Source organism: Glossina fuscipes, unplaced genomic scaffold (assembly GCF_014805625.2).
Source record: "Glossina fuscipes isolate IAEA_lab_2018 unplaced genomic scaffold, Yale_Gfus_2 0, whole genome shotgun sequence".
NCBI lineage: Eukaryota > Metazoa > Arthropoda > Insecta > Diptera > Glossinidae > Glossina > Glossina fuscipes.
Window position 1 is genome coordinate 18,806,127 of NW_023998414.1, and position 26,183 is coordinate 18,832,309.

The 26,183-nt window shown below is 33.2% G+C and overlaps 1 protein-coding gene across 1 annotated transcript in view; it reads left to right on the forward strand.

Annotated features, from left to right (window-relative positions):
• Positions 1-26,183, forward strand: part of LOC119639931 — a 153,337-nt gene that overhangs the window by 38,575 nt on the left and 88,579 nt on the right. The window contains exon 2 of the mRNA XM_038037664.1: positions 19,190-19,921. Coding sequence (XP_037893592.1) covers positions 19,891-19,921 — 31 coding nt within the window. The 5' untranslated portion in view covers positions 19,190-19,890. The remainder of the gene's footprint in view (positions 1-19,189; positions 19,922-26,183) is intronic.

Below are 26,183 nucleotides of genomic sequence, written 5' to 3' on the forward strand. Positions count from 1 at the left end.
CAGACGTGTTTTGGCCGAAGGACAAATGCGGCTGGGAAATGGTTTAGATCGGGGCAATTTTGCGACCACATTCCATAGGCGGCCTTATTTTGAAAAGGCGTTATAAGAATAGCTGTAGCGTGGTGTAGCGTATTGAATGGCGCGCCATGGCCCATCATAGTCTTTTTACTTGTTTTTTATTTATTTATTTTTCTTAATAACACATATATGTTATATTTCATTGTTTTTTGTTGCTGATACTTTTATTTATTTTTTTTATTATATTTCGTTATAAAATGAAAAATTAATTTTTAAAATGCCATAATTATACCACAGAGAGACGCATCCTGACAAAGGGTGTAATAGAGTGTTAACCGCGTTCATATCTACATATATGCAAAAGCCGCACATTATTTAGCTCATTATGACAAATAATGTGTAAGCATTTTATTAAAAGTAATAATCATTTTCTGTACTTGCACGAGATATACAATATATGCTTGATTATTGTATGTTGCAGTTTTTGTGCCTTCGTTTGGTTTTTTGAAAAACTCTTTCGCAAAAATCAATAAACACAATTCGCCTTGAGCGACATTTTTCAATAATAAAAATAAAAACAAAAAAAAAAAAAAAAAATAAATAAATAAATAAAAACAAATAATCTCTTGTCTAGACAGACAGCAACAATATAAACAATAAACACGCATGCATTTCATTAAACTTGTCAAGAGTATGCGTGTGTTTATGTAAACTTGAAATCTCTCTGCCACACATGAACTTATTTTATGTAATCTTTTTAATAATCTCTTCGCTTTTTATTTGTTTGCTTATTCCACTTTATTATTTCGCTATTCGCTATATCTTAAGATTCCTGCTAGAATCTCTCCATCCGTGGCCATAGTTTTGGCCTTTTGTGCACACACACACACACACACACACATATTATAATATATATATATATGTATATGCCAACATACAAACTTATCGTATCCTTAAATAATGGCCAAGTACGTATCAAGATATTTTCGTTGTTATGTGCTGTTAGCAGCAAATTTCTGCGAATCCGTATCACTGTATGTACATATGGCATCCATAAAAATTATTGATATTTTTAAACATACATATTATTAAGGTTATGGCAAGTGTATTATTAAAGATGCCAAATGAATTTTCTACTTGTAAACATGCTCGCGTATACTTGGCGACAAATAGCTTAAAACACGAAGAATTGGGAAAATTATAATAGACGATCCGATAACGCGTATTCGTATAAGATTGATTCGTCTGACACGGCGCGATGAAAAATGATGAGCGTATTCGTATAACATGCTAAAAAAAAAGGTCATGCAATACCGCAAAAGAATGAGACAAATATTACAATTTTATTACGTTTATGCTCCAATAATTAATCTAAAGATAAAGTCCATAAAAGAAATGGTGGAAAATATGTATTGATAAGTTTTTATATATTTTTTGTAGAAAGAAAAAAAAAGTCTATTATTCAGTGATCGAAGACTTTGTATTTGTGTAACCTAAGTGACTCATAGAATCCCAGTTAATATAACATGAAACGTATCTGCAGCATGGTAGGGAGCTCTATTCTATCTTCTTTTGCAATGAATAACGGACACTAACCTTGTCGAAGATTTTTTCGACCTTTCGATGGTAAATATTCGTCACAAATTTCATATAGGAAATGGTTATAGGTCTTAGTTTACTGAGAAAATGTGTTCACTTTTTATATCCTACACCACATTTACAGTATAAGAGTATATTAAGTTTGTATGAAAGTATGGAACACTCAGAATCGAGCGATTCACAATTACTTTGTCAGTTTATGTAAGCTTGATGTTTGTCCGTCTTTCTATTTTGTTTTGTTGTGTTCAACTTATGCGCCGCAATTTTCGACACATTTTAATGAAAATTGTTCCGTTGATATGTTTTGGCCGAAAGACGAACGTTATCGAAAATGACTTGGGCAGGCCGCTTCCCATATAACGATTTATTTTAAAAAGCCGTCATAGGAATTACATATACGAAGTAGTCCGAAATTTTTCTTTGCGGTTTTTCACCATAGAATAAAATTATATTTTGAATGGAAGGAGCAAAATTTATTAAGCTTTATATTTGCTATTTTATTCAATAATAAGCTGCAAGTTTTTAACCAATTTCATAAAATTTCTAAACTTTTGCAGTCTAAAAAATTTTCTATATATGAAGGAAGCTATACTGTCAGCCGAAATGAAAGTTTTGCAAGATAAAAAAATTTTGCAGAGAACCAAAATGATAGCAATTTGATGATGCATTATCAGGACTATATGGTAGATGTGGTAACATATCCCAGACAAGTTTTAATAGTTTTTGACGGGTCATGAATCAAGTATGATGAAGTCTTACATTGGCGTAATGAAAAACAATAAAAGATCTTGCAGTATGCTTTAGAATTAATTGGTTTGTTACGCGGTATACTGAGAGCAAAATTTTTTTTCTGCGAATATTCGGTTTTGGTGTTTTTTGATATCGCCCACCGTATTTGAGAATGACCTATTCCGTTGTTCATTTTTTTATAGGATCTATTTTCCATCATCAGCTACAATTCGCTTCAGCAATGGACCTTTTAGGTTTCTTTTTGACAGCAGATAAGCTGGAATCCAAATATCCACCTTTTATACAAATTAAAGTCTTTTTATGCGATCACTAACAGTCGTTTTGGATGAATTCAGTTTTTCTACAATCTCACGAATCGCAATGTGCCGGTCAGCTCTAATCATAACTTTTAATCGGTCGTCATCAACGGTAGGACGCGGTAAGGCTTTCACTAGAAAATTTCCACAACGAAATTTCGTAAAGAAAAGAAAGAAGCTTAGCACTGATTGCTCTCTAAAAAGTAATATATTAGATCTAAAGTATCGCTATCAATTATTGTAAACTGAATTGTATATTACGACTATCAATTTGCTAATTGAATAGGTTAGTGAATAATTAAACTAGTGTATGAAGTCAAAACATGTTCAATTTTGAATATATTTCTCTACGTCGACGATCATATCTAAAGTAGGATGAGCCCCACAGTTCATCACATCCTATACACCCATAAATATTTACTAATATTTTGCAATTGCTTTACACTGCAAAAAATCTGTACAATTGGGAAAGTCTTCTATCTATGTAGATTAAATTTGAAAATATGAAGCTTTCAAATATTACCAATAGAACAGATCCTATGAAAATATTCATTTTACTTTAAAATAGTTGATGGAGTCTTTTATTATCTTCCCCTTTTTGTTTTTTTCGTTGAGCCTATTCTAATCACTCTGTGACATATACTCAATGCTCAAAAATAGAAAAAAACTAGGAGATGACGAGTATGCTCATTTTGTCAAAACGTTTGCACCGCCCACCGAGGAGGTTCAGAGATCCCACAATCTTTTATACCCGTCATCATCATACCCGTCATTATCCCAGAAAAGACAAAGAAAAGTAAAGGAACTAAACTGTCAGGGTCTAAAATTTGAAGTGAGTGAGACTGATTTTTTCTATTTTCAAAATAAAAGTTTTAATCGCATAGGCCTGTGGGCGTTTTAGGCGTGCCCTTTGAAAAGGTTAGGTCACTTCCAAATTCTTTTGTACGCGATATCTTGATTTTCGCTAACGCTAGAGTTTCCTACTACAAATATCACACAGTTGAGCAGGCGGACGGGCAGACGGATAGGCTCAATGTGCATTCAAAATTTGTAATTGGTCAAAAATTTATATACACTACGGGATTGTTGAAGCTTATTTCTGCGCGTTGTAAAGGTATTGAAAAAAATTTAAGTTTGTTACACTGTTATAATATTGGGTAGGCGTGGTCGATCTTTTCCTTTGTAATACAGGCACTGTACTTTCTAATGTTCTTTTGTAAGTTGAAAGTCGATAGAATCAGTTTTACGGCCAGGAGAACGTTGACAACAGACCCTACTCAGATGGTCAGACAGCCAGGCAGACATGCCTAAATTGACATTTAAATGGGGTTTGACGACTATCAAGCACGTATATACTTTGTGGGGTCTCTGAAGTTTCTTTCGGGGTGTTGCAAACGTTTTGACAAACTGGGGTACACTGGTGGGTACAATAAAAAATTTCATGATTTTCATGTTCTCTATCAACTCTTTTCACGTCAAACGAATATAGGAATTTCACCAGTCCTAACTATACTGCACCGTCAGTCCAATTATAAAAAAAAGCTGATCGAGATTGAAATAGTGAAAGTGTTACGAAACGGCAAGACTGCTTCTAACCAAGCAACAGATGGAGAGGATGGAAACGAGCGGATGTGACCGATCACTAGCCATAGAAATTTGTGACTGTTTGTGACTATCTATCATTCCTGGACAACAAAACTCTTCACTGCCCTCGATTTCAAAATGAAACAACAGCAAAAAAAAAAAAACGAGTACTTCTCTGTGATGTTGCTTAGAATGTGGGCGAAATAAATCCACCACATGCGTAATAAACTATGCAAGCAGACATTTAATGATTGAATGCTAATGAAGTGATTCTTGCTCTCTGAGTACCTCCTAATTGATTGCATTGATCAGTATTCTTATAAACTTGATGGTTTAATAAGCACTTGAAACGGCTATGCAGAGATCAATCAAACAAATAAGATGACCTTTGCGCGCTCATTATCTGCATTTTCTTCTTCAGGCATAAGAAGTATGATCGTTTTTTAAATCAAATACAAGGCTTTAAAAGGCTTTAAATAGTGCAATGGAAAAATGTGCGAAAGGAACGCTTTATCGATTTCGCATTTTTGTAAAATATTTTTGTTGAAATATTTTTTCAAGATAAAAGCATATCTAAATGCAGAATTTTATATTTTCTTTAATCGTACACAATAAACAATAAATGTGTTTAGTAAAGTGCTCCTTATCAGGAATGTAAGTTCCCTTAAAATTGAGAAATAAAAACTTACTTTAAAGTAGTTTCAGAACCAAATTATTTTACTTCTTTTGTTTGAAAAACTTTTGCTCCGTTTGCTTTTCAAACTTTTCCGTATAATGCTAAAAATTACAAATAAGTTTATGTTGATTTTACTTAATACTCAAGCCTTTTTAATAACGAAAACATTTGAGAGCGTTTAGCGTTTAACGTTTAACGTTTAACTATTATTCTTGCGTTTCGTTTTATGCATTTATTTTTTTTTTTTATACTCTTCTTAAGAATCTCCTAAATGTTGATTATAACATAATATATATATGTATATAAAAAAAATTAATAAAAACTTATTAAACTAAGACATTTCATAACATTTTTGGCATATCGTATACATTTCAGTACATTCATGGTGGTGGTTCCGTTATCGCGCACCAATTTATGACATATTAAATTTCAACTTTATGAAATTTTCCTCCTTCAGCCCATTGAAAATACAGCCAGCCATTTGCGGTTGTGTTAACTGCCACGATGAATTCATTCAATTCATTTAGAAAACTTTAATTAGAACTTAATTTAATCTTTGACGAAAGGAACGCTAACGCTCTCCAAAGAGTTTTAGTTCACACTACGAACCCAAAATGGATCTCGTACATCCGCAATATCAATTTAAGCCAAACTTTTTGCAATGTCTTTATATTGATATTGGCATTTCTACACGTTAAGGTGTGATTAGATAAAAATTAGTAGTAGTTTCCCAAAAAGAAAGATAAGCTGTGTTACATGCTAGAAAGTATCCAATTTCCTACGTCAAAGTTAAATGCAAAGCCAAACGTTTTTTTCAATGTGTTTTCTTCAATTTCATGTTTCGTCTGTAAATGTAAGCCGATATATCTACTTACCTTCTCCTAATTCGAGCAAAATAGGATAAACATAGACAGACAGATTTTTCCGATCTTATTACTCTATCATTAGCAAGCATTTGTATATTTTGTCTGCCACAGTAACAGTAACAGTAATCGATATTAGAAATAGACTTTTTAAGTCAGATAATGCTTACTATATTTTATCTTTCCAACTGCATTCACGATAGTTAATTAGGTTAACTAATCTTCTAAAATCTATATTTAAATAAATTTTACGAATTTACGAAATTTCTCTATGGTTCCGTTTCTAATATAAACCATGAAATTTTAGATTCTATTGCCAGTTTTTCTACACAAGTTTTATGTGCGAGAAGCACAACTAACGTATCACGCAATCTCGTCACTATTACATTTGTAAGAAGAGGGTCAGAAAGTAAGTGAATAGTTTAATCTAAAAAAAAAATTGTCAATTTCAAAACCTTTGTTGTCTTATATGTACATGAGAGATCTACTCTTGAATATCTCTTTATAAACATTAGTGAAGGATGAAGAGGAGGGATACATACATTTTGTCAACGCGTTCAGACAACTCACAAAGTGTACATATTCTTCATTAACATTAAATTTGAAACCGGTTTAAGCATGTTTATTTGTCTGTCCGTCTGTCTATGTTATGTCTGTGGCAAGCATGCTCCTGGTCGCAAAATTGGAGCTATCGGTTTTCTTGCACGCAGGTTGATACTGAAAACGAGACAAATTGGTCAAAGGACATGACCATATTAATAACGATGGAAAGCTGAAATTTTCTATATTTACTTTATGGATGATCCTACTATTCACGTAAAAAATGAAAAATATCGCCTACGACCACACCAAGTTTTAAGTAATAATATTTAAATTTTCTTTAAATTTTATTTTGACCTTTTTTACTTATTACCCTTAAGGTAAACAACAACAAGAGCACTATATCTGCTTAAAAACAAATATGGTGGACCTCATAACGTGAGGATTCGGTTTTTCTTAACAGTATAACCAGTTGGGTATCAGATGAAAGGACTTGGAGACTAGAGTGTGCTAAATCAAAATTCAATATCGTGAATGAACGGCGGTCATATACGACGCATAGCGGTAAGAGGTATAAAAGATGAGATCGCGGTCGAATATAATCTTCTTGCTTGTTAAGCTTGTTTTTTCTAAATTTAACATTTTTTCCATTGAAAGTGTTACTTCAACACACTCAACAAAAATTTGTTGATTCATGCTGAAAAATTTGTAAAAGCAAAAACTATATTTGTACAGATATATTTAAATGCACCATTTTTTATAAATGGTGTTAGTTGTAAAAGATGACTTTCTGACACATGCACTTACATATATAATATAAACCATAAAATTCATTGCCAAGTGAGAAAAATGTTATTTATATAAAACACATGAAAAATTCATTCATAACAAAACACTGACGACGAGGACGACAACAATGGAAGCAGTAGCAATAGTAGCGTGAGGCTTACAATGTTAAGCAGCTTTTAAAGCGTGCAGGGAGAGATGTGCAGGCAGACTTGAAAAAATATTTATTTGTCCAGTAGTACACGTAACATAAACACGTACACATAGAAAGTTACAGTTATTTTCCACATAAATTAAAAAAACAAATAAGAGTACTATTAAACTCTCGCCTAAGAGCGAATTTTGGATCGCCTCAAACATACATTGGCTCTAGTCTTAATATATGATTATGCTAAATTTCAAGTATCTGAAGCTACACGATTTTTAGGTATATGCATATGCATGCGGCAAAACGAAAGTTAATCTTTTTCACTTTAACCTTCCCTTTAAAGGTGTGCTTTCATAATCCAAAAGTCTGGTAAATGGATTAACTGAACTTAAAAATGGCATGACTAGATACCAGATACACAGATATATAAAGAATGGTGTAACAATGTATTTATACATTTCAAATGATTAAAAAGTTTCCTTGGAATGGTCGATTTAGCAAATCAAATTAAGTCAATAGAGTCGTCTTAAGTAAACATCCGATTGTTCATAGGACAAAAGTCTTTAATTTGAAAAGTGAACTTAACAGCAAGGCGCTTCACAATATAATGTTTAGATGTCGCGAACGGTATTACACATCAATAATAACCTAATATTCTATTGTAGACATAACAGAGACTTTTATGCATAGCTATTAGTATGCATGCGTTTGAGTATATTGGCAGTCTTTGTAATTTACTGTATATTCGAAAGCCACAAAAAATAAAAATTAAAATATATGAAATGCCATTATGAGCAGCACACTTCACTCTTTACAGGGCCCCTTTTCCTTATTTATGTCACTTGAGTTTCTTTTTATAAATACACGCCACATAGGGTATACATTAAATATTTAAAACGATTGTTATGCCCGCAGACAAATGTACACAGTGGACACACTAAAAGCTGTACAATCCGTTATGCATCGAAGAAAGAGGGAAAAACAAAGAGAAAAAAAAAAAAGGAAAAGAAAAATGTGATATTCAGTCTGGCTTCAATTTTTCATGTACCTATTATTCTATGATCAAGTTTCCGCGTACGGATATACGAATATGTCCATCGGTTAATTAATTCCAAATAGGAGGGAAGATAACTGAATTTTTTTTAATTTAATTTTTTTTTAGATAACGTGACGGCATCTTACATATCCAGTATACTATCTGTAAAGCGAAAGTTGTTTGAAAGTGAGTTTCTCAGTTCAGAAAAGATCAGATTTGACTTGCTTTGCGACCTGTTTATTACGATTAGACAGAATTGTTTGTGAATTGGACAATCAAAGTAATGTCATTCGTGTTTCGTTCCGCTTGATTTCATCTTGAAATTTAGAAGACCGGTTTTTGAATGGATCGGACGTTGATTTTGCATAATATTTTGAATGCACAGAAAAAGTCGCGAGATGTGAACTAAAGTGTCGCTAAATATTATTAAGAGTGTAAATAATTTCAATTTACTTGCGTCTTGTGGCGATAAACGTTTAGAATGGTCAAAAATCCTAATCATTAATAATCAATTTAAGGTATGACGCATACCGAAGCTAACAAAAATATGTGCAAAGAACAAAGAAAATTGGTTACATACGGAATTAAGATTTAAGCATGTGAAAAAAAAGGATATCACGTTGGGTGTCGTTTTCACTCATTTTGGAGCAAGAACATCGTTTCGCAAGTCGATAGATCGAACAAAAAACTTTTATGAATTGTAGTTCGAATATATGTGCCACTTAACATATTCTCCAGATCTGGGCCTCGCTAACAATCGCCAATCTGATGAAGCGTTCTACAAAAATAAAAAGAGCATTTGAATAGAGAGAAGCGTTTTTCCTACGTTGCCCGGAGATTTTTTGAGCGATTCTCGACGCTATTTGGAAGTCGTAATTTTTGAATATGATATATATGTAAATACATATATATATATATATATATAAATATATGTGTATATATCTTTGCATGTATATAGTCTTACACAAATTTCAAATGAAAACGAAATAACTTTTCAACTCTATCATTAAACGAATTTATTCTTAGCTGGAAAACTTTTGTTCGGCGCACTATTATAAGGAAACTATTCTACTTTTCTAAAAAATTTACCATTATCTCTTTGTTTGTTTTTTTTTGTTTCGTTTTGTTGATTTATGTGCGCAGACTTTGTCCTGGATTTTATCGTAAAAATAGGCGCAAAAAAAAGGCAGACACAATTTCTGAATAAGGTATTCTTCTGTTTTGATTGTTTTATGTTTTACATTAATTAGTAGTTTCGTTAACAGCTATAGTGAGTAGCTTGACTAAAGATGACTTTATTGCGTTCCTGAGCAAAAAGGAAAATTACTGTTAATTTGCATCAGAAAAGGGAAAAGACAAAAAAAAGCCGACTGATGTATACATATTTGCATTTTGAAAATGCTCTAGAAAAGTAATTTATAAAAAATGATTGTATACTATATTGAAGACGACATGTTAGAAACTTATCGCATATATGATTCGCATATATCAAGCTGTAATAGACAGATTCGTACATAGATTCGTATACATCTATATTCATACCGAGAGGTATATATTTAAATGATATGACTTTACAAACATATATACATTCACACATACATACATACATAAGTACGTATAAGCATATCTAACATACAAGCATATCTACACATCTACAAACATACATATCCACATACGTAAGCACAAACATACAAGCAAACAAATATACTAACGTAAAAACTAACGTATTATATATACCTACACATATACAAACATATGTAATTACATACGTACCTACATACCTACACATACAAAGAAACAAAATAAACCAACATTCAAAAATATCTATAAGCATATATATGCACACATACACACACACACACACACACACACACATTCAACAACGTGCCCACATATGTATACATATATACAAGTCGAATAAATGCAACAGCAAGAAATGCAGAGAAAGCGGCACAAGAGGCAGTAATGAGCGAAGAATAACTTAATAGAGTGAAGCAGGAAAAAGAATAAGCGTTCACTAAATTCGGGCGTAAACTAGACGTTGTAAGTAAGGTGCTGGCGGAATTCAAAAACATACATAAGACAATCTATGACAATTTCATAGTATGGCGCCGTAACAATAGATGGTTGAAAACAGGGAAGTCATCGCTACAAACATTCTGAGGGCAACGGCGCAAATACCTTTCGAGAAGCCGTCGTTGGTAAATAAAGAAAGAAAGATAGAACGGATAAAGCAGTTATCTGTGTAAAGAACAATAACCTGGAATTAGCAAAAACAGATGAAACAAACGAAAACTTTTTTGTAGCGGAAGTGTCGCGTATTACCATTTGCAGCTTTTACTTCTACCCAAACGTAGACTGGGACACTGGGTTTTAGAACAGCACGTTTCTTGTCACCAATAACAGCAGGGGATTTTTATACGAGTTCACCAAAGACACTATAGCCAGTGATATGATTACGTCGTTAGATCTAAGTGTTCCTACTCCCCAAAGAGCAACAATAGATGTAACTATAGCGTCAATAATGTTGGCGTTGAATAACGGCAGAGAGTGAAACCTTAAGTGACAACCGGCGTATCTTTTTCGATATAGAGAATATGGGAGTAAAACAAACATATAACAGATCAAAAAAATGGAATATACGTAAACTAAGACACGAGGCGAGCGTAGCAGTTATGTTGGTCAAAAAAGATGCATCTACACACTACAATCCTTGTCGAAAGGAAGATCGGAATGCTGCCATGGCTTACATTCAGTATACTTTAACACGTAAGTGTAAGATGGGCATGTGAACTTTTAGAGGTACCAACAAAAGAAAGAATCCGGTATATGGTTGGAACGAAAAAATAAGCCAACTGAGGTCCGAGTGTCCGAAAGCTAAAAGACAAGCGACAAGGCACAGAGGAATCCTAGATCATCGTGAGTTTTACAGAAAAGCGCTGAAGTCACTCAAAAAAGCGATAAAATTCGGCAAAGTGAAATACTTGAAAGAATTGTGAGATCACGTAAATAACTACTTGTGGGGCTTGCCGTATAATATTATAACCAAGAAAGTTGGTCCCGGGAAGGCCATACCAAATGTCGCCTGGGCACTGATAATTGTAGAAAAACTACTTCTATCAATCTAAGGCTGCAGTAGATGTAGCGAGGATCATTCTAGATGTTGGGATCACAGCGAAAGAAGTCCGGACAACATGTCGAAGCTTGAAAAATAAGAAAGCACCGGGGCTTCACGGGATACAAAACGAGATAACATGTCAGTAACATTTGGCTTCGATTTTCTCAGTGATACGTGCAGCATTTGCCTCAAACTTATCACCTTTTCAACAATTTAAGTTAGCAATCACAACCACCTTGTCGAAAATTATGCCAAACACAAACGTATCGAAACAGTCGAGACGAAAACTTACATGCACAAGAGCAGTAAAAGAAAGTAACACCGACATCCGGAAACTTAAAACAATTATCCTACGAAGTATGTTAAAGGAACATCGTTAACATCGTTAGGAAAACGACGCAAAAGGAAGATTGGACATACATCCCCATCCCTAATTTTAAACATTGAGTGGGAAGTGCATTTTTTCCTAACTTAAGTTTTGACTGGCTATGTGAAATTTCTCGAGTTATTTCTGCCGTTTCAGCCGTCAAGCGGGTAATGCCCGCGACCTGTGTCCAACCTGTGACGGGCAGCACTCTATTTTAGTTTGTTCAGCTTGCGAATATTTGAGAAATGCGAATGGACAAGAAGGGAATAGAAGAAATGCGACAGCTGCCTGCATACGAATCTCTAATCTCATGTGAAGACGGGGACGATAGGACATAGTGAGGACCAACTATTAACAAGGATGATGCGAAAGCGGTTCCAAAATGGATTTTTACCTTAGTGTCGAGCCAGTAGTTGACGGCACGCTGCCACTACGTCAAAAAAAAAAAATATATGTAGAGAGATGATGTTAAATGAGAAATGAAAACAAAACATCGTCAAATTTTTGCTGTTATTATACTTTAATTTATTTATTATTATTTTTTTAAATATTTTTATTCGCTCTATTTTTATAAACAGGGATTTTCATAAATTTGCTAGCGTTTCTCTTTTATACCCATTACCGAAGATTGAGAGGTATATTCATTTTGTCAAAACGTTTGCAACGCCCAGAAGAAAGCATCAGAGATTCTACAATGTATATATACTCTTGATCAGCATTAAATCCTAAATCGATGTAGGCATGTCCCTCTGTCCGCCTATCCGTCTGTGTAGTGTCTGTTCTAAACATTCTCCTGGCCGCAAAAATGAAGCTATCGACTTCAAATTTGGCAGAAAGAGTCGAAATTTTTGCACGCAAATTGGTATTGAAAATGAGCCAACTTGACCAAAGGACACGCCCACAGAACCACGTAAACTGAGAATACTCCTGTATTTCAAAAGGATGAAAAATTGGTTTTTTGCCCATTACTCATAAATTACGCACCCCTACCTGACATTATAGTGTATCAAAATTGAATTATTTTTTCAATACCTTTACAAAGTGCAGAAATAAGCTTCAAAAGCTCCATAAAGTATGCAAGTTCCTGGCTAGTTTTAAATTTTGAATGAAACATGTCCGCCTGTTCGTCTGTCTATCTGTCTGTTTGCGCAAGTTTGTAGTATATGTGGTAAGCATTATCCTGTGAGCGAAAATGAAATATCGCCTATAAATTTGCAACGGACACGCCTATAACTTTTATTAAAAAAAAAGAAAACAAATCAATTGCGCCCACTCTATACAACACAGTGTGTGAGTGTTTTGTTTTTTTTTACTTCTTTTGTCTTTTTTTGGTGTAATCTGTGATGGCTATAAAAGATTCAGTCGCGACCGAATTTAATTTTCTTTATTTTTTTTTTGTTTCAATTATTCAACAAATTTTAATTGGTTTAATGTTATTTAAATTATATTTCAAAATAAAATGCATATTTTTTTTGCCTTCTTTATTAATCTCTTGATGCATCTTTGCGCGCATTTTCATGGTGAAGTGTGCGCTAATTAATATAACATGTCTCTACTTTTGCATATAAGATAAACAATCTATGTAAATATTATATATGCCGCTATAAATAATGCAGCTACAACATATACTTACGTTTTCATTACGCTGCAGCAATAACCTTCTTCTTATACCTGAGTTGCCGCATAGCCGAGGAGATGAGATTCGCGACTCAACTCAACTCAATTTGGTGGTCGCGGGTTCGAGTCTGAGTACGGTAGACTATAAATTTTCTAAGTAGCTATATATGCCTAGTTACTTAGACTTGTGTTCGCTTGCCTTAAAGTCTAAAAGCGCCTATTGTTATCATATATTGTTGTTTAGCTTAGCTTTGCTATTTGCGTCTGATTGATCTTTGATTTGCTACAATGCCGTACGAAGCGTGTTCAAAAAAAGGTGACTTTTCAAGTTTCGCTACGTGCATTGAATTTTCCTTGTTATGCTCGCAAAGATGTTCCCAACGTTATGTTGACATTACCGGCCATTTTTTTTTTTTTTATATTTATAATTAGTTTTCGACATAATTAAAGTTTATAGGTGTTTTTATGCGGTTTTTGGGTTTGTTGCTATAAAAAAAAAAAAAAAAAAAAAAAAAAAAATGTTTCAAAGAATCTGTATTAAATTTTGTTTGAAAAAGAATAATAAGTGCTTCAACTCACTTAAAATGTCGACTGTGCTATTCGGCGAGTCTAGTTTGAGCAAAAAAAAAAAAGTTTACCGCTACGTCAACAACAGATGGAAACGTTACAACAGTGAAGAAAATTACTATGGAGAATCACTATTAGAGAAATTGCTGTAGATGTCGGCATGTCGGCTCATGCCATCCAATTTTTTCGGTCTTGAACATGAAACGTGTGTCAATGAGGTTTGGCCTGAAATTGTTAAATTTTAAGAAACGTTGCATGAGCATAGCTTAAGAGGTGCTGAATGACGTCAACGACGGTCCAGATTTTCTCGAAAGAGTCATAGGTGATGATGAAAGATAAGTATAGGGTTGAGACGTGCAAACAGAAGACTCAAGACCGAAAAAGTACACCAAGTTCGTTCAAATGTGAAGGTTTTGATCACTATTTTCTCCGATTACAATGACGGAGTGCATAGTGAGTATTTGCTAGAAGTTCGTAAGGTCAATAAGCGATATTCTTATATTAAAGTCATTAGCCATTTGCGTGAAGCAATGCGGATAAGCTGATGTGTCATTGCGTGTTTATTTGTTTTTTCGTGCTTTTTATCCAAAAACAATGCCGTAATCATGCCTTAGCCACTGTATTTACCGGTTAATTTTTCCTGTTTCCTGACCTAAAAAGATCCATGAAAGGATGGAGTTTTGTCACGATTAAGGAGGTAAAGGACCGTCGCTGAAAGATCTCAAGACCATAGGAAGAAAGCGTATATCAAAATTGCTGCGAGAAATGGGAAAAACCCCGGAGCGCAAGTGTGTTATTATTATAACTAACGGGGATGAAGGACACAAAATATATATTGACAAAATAAATAAATATTTTTCGAGAAAAATAAAAAGATCGACCTTTTTTGAACGCACATGCACATGTACATATATTTTTGGCGGGCATAGAAATGATTCTGAATATGAACTTAAAAGTTAAACTATGCGAATCTCATATCGTGAAGAAATGTTGGAACTGAATATATTATATAAAATAATTTTACCGTTTATTGTCGCATATTATGTGTTATATGAGTGAAATGAACAAAAAGAAAATATTTACAATAATTTTTTAGGTTAAAAGTTAATTTTTCAAATATTTACTACACTGGGAAAAAGTTTATGTAAAACTTATTTGACAGTAAATAAGTTGAAAGGGCTAGAGAGGGCTGAAATTTCTGAAGAGGCATTAAAAACAAAATATATATAAAAAGTTTTTGAATATAAAGATTTGACGACATACAATTTCTATTTTGGTATACCAATGACGCTCGCTATTGCCATCATTTCTCACTTAGTTGCATTTTCCAACGTATGTAATGACACACAGGAACATATGCATATACAAATAACATTTAGAGAAGAGAATAGCACAAAATATATAAAATTATTACATTTTCTAAATTTTTGTATAAACATGTGCACATAATGTTAAAATTGTTCAACTACAACGCATGTATAACAAATTTTTTTCTCACACACACACACACGCACACACACACACACACACACAGAGAGAGATTGTTGTTCATGGATGTAAGTATATATATACATATATATATATATATATGTATATAAAATCTATTGCATGTATAATGTAAGCATATACTGAATTCATTTAAGCGTCATGCGTTGAACAAGCTGCACTTAACATGAGTAGCCGTTTAAAGATATTTATGCGATTATGAACACATGAGTTTATGCGTATGTATTGTATTAATATTGCTTAAAAAAATATATGGTGCGTAAAGTTATGAAAATTGTAAGTAAAACAACAACAAAACAAATAAGTGCTTACATGTAACGATTGATTTCATTCATTGCAAATTTATAAACAAAGTATGTAATCATTGCACTTAAACTGAATATCTCGAGACAGTTTGATTAGAGCGAAAAAAATGCGCAAAAAACAAAAAAATTTATGCAGCAAAGCTTAAAAATAAAAACAAATAAGAAAATTATATTCGATTATGACCGAATCTTTTATACCCATCATCGCGATCCTAAGACGAGGAAAGGAATTAACTTTGACGGCGGGCGCGGCCGATTTTCCCCGTTTTCAGAATAAAAATGGAAATTTATAGGGTGTATGTGTTGCACTTTATGACTAACTTTTATTAACTGTCCACATATTATTTCGTTCAATTTACAGTTCGCAATTTTTGAGACATTTTGATTGCATTTGCTACACTGATGATTGGATTGGTCCAGATTCTCGACTCCTTACTCATATAAAGCATTATTTTGAAAAATTCTCGATAAATGTGTCTGTCTAATAGTATTTCGACATTCTAAATTGATGCAAAAGTTTTGGATCGAAGAGCGTAATATTATGAACGTCCCTCCTTATATCCATCCCTACGAAACGTGTACTTTCAAATGTCAAAAATGTGTAGTCTTTAAAATTTTATGATGAAAATTTATTCATTATTGCAGTTTTACATAAATATAAACTCGAGCAAATTTGAACCATTTGGCTCTGTTTCCGGGACCCCATTTCATGGAGGTCTTGCCCTTTGCAAAAGTCCAAAACATTTTTTAATGAAATTTGGTCGATTGGAGGGATTTGGCGTAAAAGAAAGAAATCTGAATCAAATAGGTCCACTTTTTAGACCACATTCCATATAAGGGCTCTCGTAAATAGTAAGTTTTTGTTTGACATCAAAGCCTTAATTGTAGTAGTTTATGAAGAAAGCACGTGAAAAATCCTGTAGTCTTCAAAAAGTAAATTAAATTTGCTATCTTTGGATCACAGAATCACAGTTGACTGAGGGCTTTCAGGAACACTCCCGTCTTTACACGAAAATAATGTACACGTTTTGGTGTATTATCATAGAAATGAATGAACGACTATATGAGGCAAAGATATCTAATTGTAGGTGTCGTCGGACTATAATGTTTTCACACGTTTTTCATCAGAAATCGATTGAATTTCAAACATTTTTAATAACGAGTAGTCGATAAACAATTTTCTTAAGAAACGTTTGATTCAAGCGTTTGGTTTGTTTCGTTGTTTTGTTGATTTGAAAAGCGCTATTACTTGTTCCTTCCAAGAGTCTTAAACGTTAAAAGGATTAGCTAACCCCTCAGGTTGTCAGATGATATCAGAAAATAAATGCATAAAGCTTAGAGCATTTTACACCAAAACTACCTTAATTTTTTATTCATTATAACAAAATTTATAATCTTATTAACCAGGGAGAATAGCAAGTGTATTTGCTCCTGAAAAATTAAGAATATCTTGTGCATTATAAGTAAATGCTTATCTTTAGGTGAATTTTAAACTCTTTAACAAGTTTAAGTTGTGTATAAGAATTAAATAAATGTAAGTAGCGGCTGGAGATTAAAATCCTTTGCTTGTGTCTCCATCTTTCCATTTGAACGTATAATAGATTGATAAAATTTATTAATGGTGTTATGGTGTACGCGTCTCGTATTGCAGGCAAGGTAATCAAGACAACAAAGACGTCGCCCTAAGAAAAAAAATAAAAAAAAAAAAAGTATATATAAATTGATTTCAAGAAATAATAACTTTAACACTTTAAATCATTTTAACTTTATGGTTGTTTAGTGAAGATTTTTATTTTTCATTTTTTTTGCCTTTAATCAATAATTTTTATGTAATATTAAGAAATTTTATAAAAATCTTTAATTTTTTATACGTAACACTGCCATACGTTTATTTTTTGAAACGTTTGCAACGCTCAGAAGGAAGCTTAAGAGATCTCACAAACATATAGATATATACATATATATGTACATTTTGCATTAGCATTAAATTCTGAATTGATTTAAATATGTGTGTTAGTTTGTTCATCTGTCCATCTGTCCGTATGCCCATTCGTCTAATGTCTGGGATAAACACTGTCCTGAAAATATCGCTTTCAGCTTTAAGCCAAAACAGTGCAATAAAAGCTGAGAACAGTCCTCTTTTTGGCATTTTTTGCTAACTACTCATAAACTAATGAAAAGAGCTATAATGAGAATTTACATGTATATTGTAGAAAAAATTAAAAAAAATTAAGTAACGTTAACTTACTGTGATGGAGAAGGAAAATTTGGTTTTCTTTTAATCTCTTTTTTTTTCTTTTTTTTTTTTTTGAAAGTTTCGGTCTCAGCTGAATATAACGTTTTTTTCTTGTTAATACTTGATTTAGATTTAATAAAATTATATATTATTTTGGTATTATATAGCATTGTATGTAGATTATATATACTATCATACTATATCATACATGAAGAAATTTCGTATATATGTATTTATACATCTATATATATATATTTTTTTTTTTTTTGAAAAGTGCTCTATATGTGTAGCACGGTGATGGTCAGAAAGAAGTGGGGAAAGAAGAAGAGTTAAGGAGCGGTCGCAGTCTACCCGATGTTTGCCTAATTGGTAATTGTGTTGTCTTCACAGACTGATTACTCATTAGAGTTGCGGCCAATTATAGTTAAACAGATCTGATATTTGAATCGATAATCAATGGCTTGGATATTGCTATTCCACAATACGCAGTCTGTGCTGGGCTAAATGATGCGACCTGCCCGAGCACACATATCAGCTTGAACGACTTCTGTATGTTCAAAAAGTCAAATGGATTTTCGCACGATCACGAGATTTGAAATAGAAAATATCGGGTTTTTAGTCGGTAGCTGCTGATCGCGTTGGAGACGCGTTATAGTCCGCCTGAAACGTTTCTACAATAATTACAAAATACTATCGTCAGTAGTTTCAAAGTCAGTCGAGGTATCGTTCAGTCAAATACAGACCTCTCTCTATCTCTTTCTCTCTCTCCCCCCTATAATCTTCCCCGACTATCATCGCGCCTGTATGTAGCAAGTAGCGAGCATCCGCAAAGTAGCGAGGCAAAGAAAAAAATCAAAGAAGTAATTTAAAAGTTTTTAATATGATATGATCCTGATCGACGAACTGTTACGTCCGGAATTACCGGTTGTTGGGTATGTCGGATATGTAAAATTTTTATAAAGCTGATAAATAAGATGCTTACCACTTAAGTCGTGAGATGATAAATAATAGGAAAGAAGACCGACATCATGTTTAAGAAACACTCACCTGGTAGAGTTAGCAATGGCTGCAGATTTTTGTAACGTGTTATTCTTGGCCAATCAGTCATTTTTCTTTTCTCATACTACATTGTATTCTTAATGTATCTTATTTTCGTTCATTTCTTATTTCGTTTCAGAAATGTTAATCGCATTATGTTAAGCAAAAATTAATGGCAAAAGAATCCATAAATAAGAGAGAAAGAAACTCAACCAGTCAGCCAGTATTCGAACAAAGTGATCATTTCATGTACAATTAAACAATAAATATTTCATTCCAGTAAACTGTACTTTAAAAACGAATATATATGGAGTAATTTTCTAACCAATAAAAACAACAACAACAACAACAACAGTTGCGAAATTAAGATATGATTTACAATTCATATGTTTTTGCATATATACCGTATATGTAGTTGCTATTAAAATTAATATTTTTTGTATTTGTAAAGCCGTTATGCGAAAGGAGCCATTGAAAATCAATCGCGAGAGATTTTCAGCACCGTATCTGAATGAATAGAAGAGAGTAAGATTTTAATTGTGCAACGAATCCCATTGTTATTAATTGCACTGCCGGTGTTAACATCCCAAATATGAAAGCCAATTCTCTCTTCACATCCATGTATGTTGCAGCTGTTGGAGGAAAAGCTATTTAAGATTTTAATCTTTCAAAAAGCAAGAAAAACGAAAAAAAGAAAAAACAAATAAAAGTGCGGTCGTAAGTTGTAGGTGAAAGAGAAGACGGCAATTTTACGCTGGAGGAGTCGCACAAATAATGAAGCTCAGCAGCAGCACGTCGTGTGGTTGCCGTTTTTGCTGCTGCTGCTATTGTTGGATAATAATGCTGTTAATATTTTCAAGCATTGTTTATGGTAAGTATTGTTGCTTTAACCGCACTCTTAACATATATATATATACTCTTATCATATCTATATATATAGATATGTGATAATTTTTTTTTGAAGTTTTTGAAATTTTTCATTTTCTAATTTGCGGTTAGATATGTTATATTGGTATATATAAACATTGACAATGATTGATGTAAAAAACTTGTGTTTTAAACATTTTCACTAAAGGTAATTTCCCTAACTACTACACTAAGGTGTATTATCGTTTTAGATAAGACTTTTTAGGCTTTCATTAAGAGAATCTTTGATATGTAAGTAATAGTTTTAAATAGAGAAAAAAATATATATATATTTAAAATATATATTCATATATATATATTTATATATAGCACAAATTAAAAATGAATGACGGCTATTGTGTTATGACAAAATTTTCTGAAAAATAAGTAAATAAGGAAATTTAGACATGAGCTTTAGATTTCGTTTTTGATACTCCACGTCTATCCAAAATAATGAATGAATAAGCTTTTGACATAAAGATATTAAAAAAAAAAAAAAAAAAAAGAGACCGATATTGCTGGTCTTTTTCGTCACCGTACACCGTCCAATATGTTCGTTTGAAGTCGGTATAGGTGTGCAGTAACAATTGCATTCAAAAGGTTACGGGCATAAATATTCCGCTTCGATGTCGATGTGGATGGCTCTGGCGGATTAACCCACGACCTTTTGTGTTTCGCATAGTGACAATAGGCCACAAAAATTTCTTCTTCTTTTGTCTGGCAAGCAACGAATGTCGGAAACGTATAAATGTAGGGCATTCCATGATTAGCGTCCCTATGCACTGAATAACTCGATAATACTAAATGAAAAACTGTTTTTATGCAGAGGAAGGAAAAAATCATCATCGAACTTAACCGTTATGTACATTATACATCGCATTACTATATCATTTCACTAATACATGTCGCTGGTCAAAATTTATGCAACCAGCTACGAAAATGGGATTCTATGCTAAGTCCACGTATTTTATTTAATAATTTTATTTAATATACCCTCTATAATAAGTAGCGTGACGAATGCAGATAAGTGAAAAGACGATAGCGTGACACCGTCCGCCATTACATACCCTATACAATTTAACACAGTTATTCATATAACAACTTGTCAAATTACGATGTTATATGGTAAAAGTGGTTCAATCCGAACCATTGTGAAGACCGTTCGCCATTGCGCCAAAACAAGTCGTCGTACCACACTTCGTCAAAAGTACTGCAAAACTCTCGACAAGACAACAAAACGGACAGACGTGTAGATGGAATGATTAGCTTAGACCTTTTCTGAATATTGTACGACAAGTAATGTAGGGTATAATGATCAAAATCATCTTAGATGTCCGCCTTCTAATATATTTTCATTTTTTTATGCTTTTTTTGACGTTGTATTGCGTGCGTGAGAAACCGATTCTTTAATTCGCATTGATTTTCGAATTTTTCTTTCCAACATAAACTACTACTCAATAATGGTATGTACGGATTGGATTTGGAGACTAGTTTTTAATAAATTATAGATTCTATTAGCATTTTCTCTCAATGAATCGGTTAATTTCAGGAAAATGCAGTTTCTTCTTTTTGATAGGATTCGTATCACTTGCGACAACTTGGTGATTCTGTTTATTGTTGTACGCAAAGAAAATGATTTTTTTTTCTCTCTTTTATCTATTCTCTATTATTAAATTTTGTCAAACATATATGTAAACATTAATCCAGCGTAGAACGTAAGGCACAAATCGCGGAAGGAAATTGTATTTGTGTGCGCTTTCGAGCTAGCGTTAGATAATTACCAAACTAATACTTAAGGTAAATATTATTTGTTAAGAGTTCAGTGAATAGAATGACTAAGTAATCAGTCCTTTTTTGCTTGGCTATGGCACGCTTGTAAGTTACATTTATTGTAAGAAAACCTACACAATAATAGAGCAAAAAAATCGCAAACCCTCCTAATATTCACTTCGCGCCCTGTGATGAGCACATGTTCGGTTTCTCCTTCTAATGCCATGCACGAACCGCACGCCATCATCCGAAACATGCTCAGACATGTAGCATTGTGCGAAACGCTTACGCTTCGGTAGATTATATTTTTGCGTCCATCGTCACCATGAAGACACATACTGCCCTCGTCAGAGGATAGAATTGATCCGTAGTCCAATTCACATGTTCTCGAGCGAAATGAAGCCGTACTTGTCAGTGTGCTGGGGTCAAATTTGTTCAAGTTGCTGGTCTGTGCTCTGTCAAGTCTCCTTTGCCTAGTATTCGATAAAGCATTCTTCAGACTTTGACTTTTATACCTGATCAAAATTGCGAAAATAGCGCCACCTGAAACGAGTGATTTTAGATATTTCTCTTGTTTCATACCTACTGTAATAATTTTAAAGGACAAGGGGAGCCGTTATGTGTTTATATATTTAGATTCGGAGCGAGAATTTAGCGGATGTGCAATCTCTTTGCTCTCGAGTGTGGTTTAGAGTCTTACATAAATTTTCTTAATTATATCTTATATATATATATATATATATATATATATATATATAGAAAATGAAAAATAGTCGCTTCATCTGAAAAGAAATATTGCTAAAGAAAATCTATCAAGATAAAAAGCTTCGATTAAAGTCATATATCAGATTTCGAGTTATGTATGTAAAATGCATTGTGCAACAGACTTTACAAACAAAAAATGTTTTACAAGAACTACGCCAAACAATGCATGGCCGATGACTTTCGAATTTTGTGTAACCTTTTGCTTGAAAAAGTCGTTTGAGAAAATTAACTTCATTTTAAATAATTTATTTTGACATATTTGCAAAATCTGTAATACGACTTCAGTGGGCACAATTACCTACATTGCATGCACAAGCATGTAACATGATTGATGGAAATTTCTTTTTCATCTCCATTTTTTTAATGTGATCAATCAATTCGGGAATGTACTCTACAACTGGAATGCAAGAAGTGGAAAGGCAGTCAGAGAGGGAGTGGCGGCAATCTGCGAAGCATATAGCTACGTTGTGACACTAATTGTAATTAAAGTACGGTCTGCGGTGTTAAGGATTGAGTTTGTGTTAAGATTTGAGTATGCCGACCTGATAATTATGCTTAGATTAATTGAAATGCGACTTTATATAAGAAATTTCATTTACAGCACTTAATTTGTATGTTCTATCCCTTAAAGAGTATAAAGAATTTTTGAAGTAATGTTGCATTGACACTGACTGTAAGAAAATATCATTAGCAAAATAAATCATCAAGTGCAGACCGAATCAAATGTCATTTCAATTTGTCGTTCACATGTTGATAAAAAAAATTGATCATTTGACGAAATGGATGAGATATTAATTTTAATAGTTTGTTTTTGAGAGCTCGTCGAAGAGCATTAATTGTAATTAATTGTTTTCCATGCAGTTGGAGAACTATTCAAATCGTCCTTGTGGCGACTTTTTTAATGCAATATTTTTATACACCAACAAACAACTGTATTAAGTTGATACGGAACTAACCACCACGCAGAATAAGTTGGAATAGACCCATCGTTTAACCACATTCTCAATCGAAATAAGCTTGTCTCTCCGCCTGTCCGTTATGTTTTTGTCGTCAACTTACAAATCTTAATTTTAGAAATATTTTCATAAAATTTTGTATAGTGACGTGTTTTGGCCCATGAACTTCCCATAAAAAAAACCTTATGACGAAAAGTCATGTTATGTGGATAACTGTATTATGCGAAGTGATGTAGGATATTTAATAACAGGTCACGGCCTACTATAATATTTTTATTTTTTATTACCATAATTTCGTTTAATTTAAAAGAATTTTTCACATCTTGACGCCTAACATACAAAAATATCTTCTGACATTAACTTAAGCTGAGTTATCATAGAAATGATTGGAGTGATTATTAACTCGCTACTTAAATACCTTCAACTAGATTAAATTTCTTTGAAAAATTTCCCATGAAGACACATGTTCTTCTTGATCGTAAATTAATAAAGTTACGTTTTTTATTGAACTAAAATGAAAGAATCGTATGCCGTTCTTTCCATAGCATACACATTTACTTAGCAAACGCTTCGTTATCTTTATTTAAAGACTTTACTTTACGGGTACATAGTATGCTTCTGATCAGCTTTAATGTCGTTTTGTTTTTTTTTTTTCTGCAAAAATTGCATAATTGTGCGTGTTAACGTAACCAAGATTTTGTCGATAACGACTTCATCGTGTTTCGTAATAATTGCTTACTTATTATTAAATTGAGAATGGGGAGTGAAAATGGGAAGCTCAACAAAGTTGTTCTTTGGCAAAATTAATCTTTTTTTATCAATGAACGCTCAACAGCATTTTCTCTATAGCAAGTGAATGAATGTAAAAATAATAATACACCTTTGTTAGCCACCCACAGGGTTATTAAGAGAATGTCGCTAATTCTTTCAATTATTTTACTTTATTAGAACTCATTATAAAATGTCCTCTAATGCATGTCTTTGTATTTACAGAAAATTTCATTGGTAAATGAGCGAAAAACTCATTTAAAGCAATTAATCTTCAAGAGTAGTTCGAAAAGCATCGCATAGAGTGATGGGTAGGCGGGCGGAGTGGTGGTTGGTGAAATTAGACAACGGATAAAGTGTAGTGAAGCAAAAATGTTCTTTAATGTTATTTCAGTTCCGTTATTTGGCATTCGGTTCGCCGCAAGTAGTCGAGTTTTCAAACTGCTATCGAATTTTTCTCAACTCACTTTCAAAGTTTAGCTTATAAGATTGTTTGAACAAGATCCCTCGCGAAAATATATTGTATTAATCGCATAGAATTTGCTGTTTTTTTTCCAGAGTTCTAGATTAGCTTGTTCCAATAGATCGAACTTTTAATTATTCGAATATAAATTCATATTCCAAACCTTTCACGTTACTTTGGTACCTAGGATTTTTGGATTTTTTTTCCTTATTTGATAAAGAAAACACATATACAAACAGGCATTATTTTGGATTAAATAATCGAATCAAATTAATCGATTTATTTCGCGCACTCAAGTAGTTCCGAAAAGTGGTGTATATAGTATGTGTGGATGTGCACAATACATAGAATCTTTTTCTGAAAGTTTTCGGTTCGTTTGTCCGTCCACTATCTGTCCACGTATTCTGAAAAACTGAAATATTTTGAATAACTCTGTTAAGCGAAGTGGTGCAGGCTATTGAATGGGGGCCATGATCCATTATAATGTGTATAATGGCGACTATCGCCGCTCTTAACTGTGTGTTTGCGAATTCAAATGTCAATGCGCGTCGTACCTATCGGGAAGTGATCAATCGGTAAAGAGACAACACTTACCGATTGGACAAGCGCTCACTAAGCTACGGCCACTCCCTATATATTTCTCTTTTCCCACTTCTTTATGACCATCAGTTACGCGTATAGGCGGTATCCTCGATGAGAGTAGTCTTATTAAAAAAAGCCATTCGTCAAAAAGTGATTTAACTATTTGTGTAAATTTTTTCAGCCCAATCTCAGAACCATCAGATGTTTCGTATTATTCGCCTGCGCAAATAACACCTTTTAGTCTTACGGTACGAGAACGTCTGTATATGTTTGGTTTTCAGCTTTCGTTGAAAAATCGTGTCAAACAAGCAAGAAAATTGTAGTCGGTCGTGATCGAATCTTTGATAGCCATCACCGTTATTCTAAAAAAGACAAACAGAGTAAACGAACTAAATTTTCACGCGCTATAATATTGCGTGGGCGCAGCTGATTTTTTCTATTTTAAAAATAAAAGGCTTAGTCGCATAGGCGTGTGGGCGTTCTAGGCATCTCCTTCGACCGCTTTGGATCATTTCCAAACTCTTTTCCAAATTTGTAGGCAATAGCTTCATTTTCCCTAACGGGAGAAAGTTTACTACACATAATACGCAGCTGCGTGGACGAGCAGATGTACAGACGAACGGACGGATATGCGTAGGTGAATTTTAAATTTGAAACTGCCAAAGATCTTATACACTTTACGAGGTTTCTGAAGCTTGCTTCTGCGCGTTATAAATGTATTGAAAAAAATTAAATCTTTGTACACTTTTATACTGGGTAAGTGTGATCAATTTTTTCCATTTCTCTACAGGTGCTATAGCATTGCCCATAGAATACGCTTTCAAATTTTCGTATATGTATCCGCTATAGCTTATGAGTAATGAGTAAAAAAAAATTTTTAATTTCTTTTTAAAAACAGAGACGTGATACTGTAGGCGTCTCCT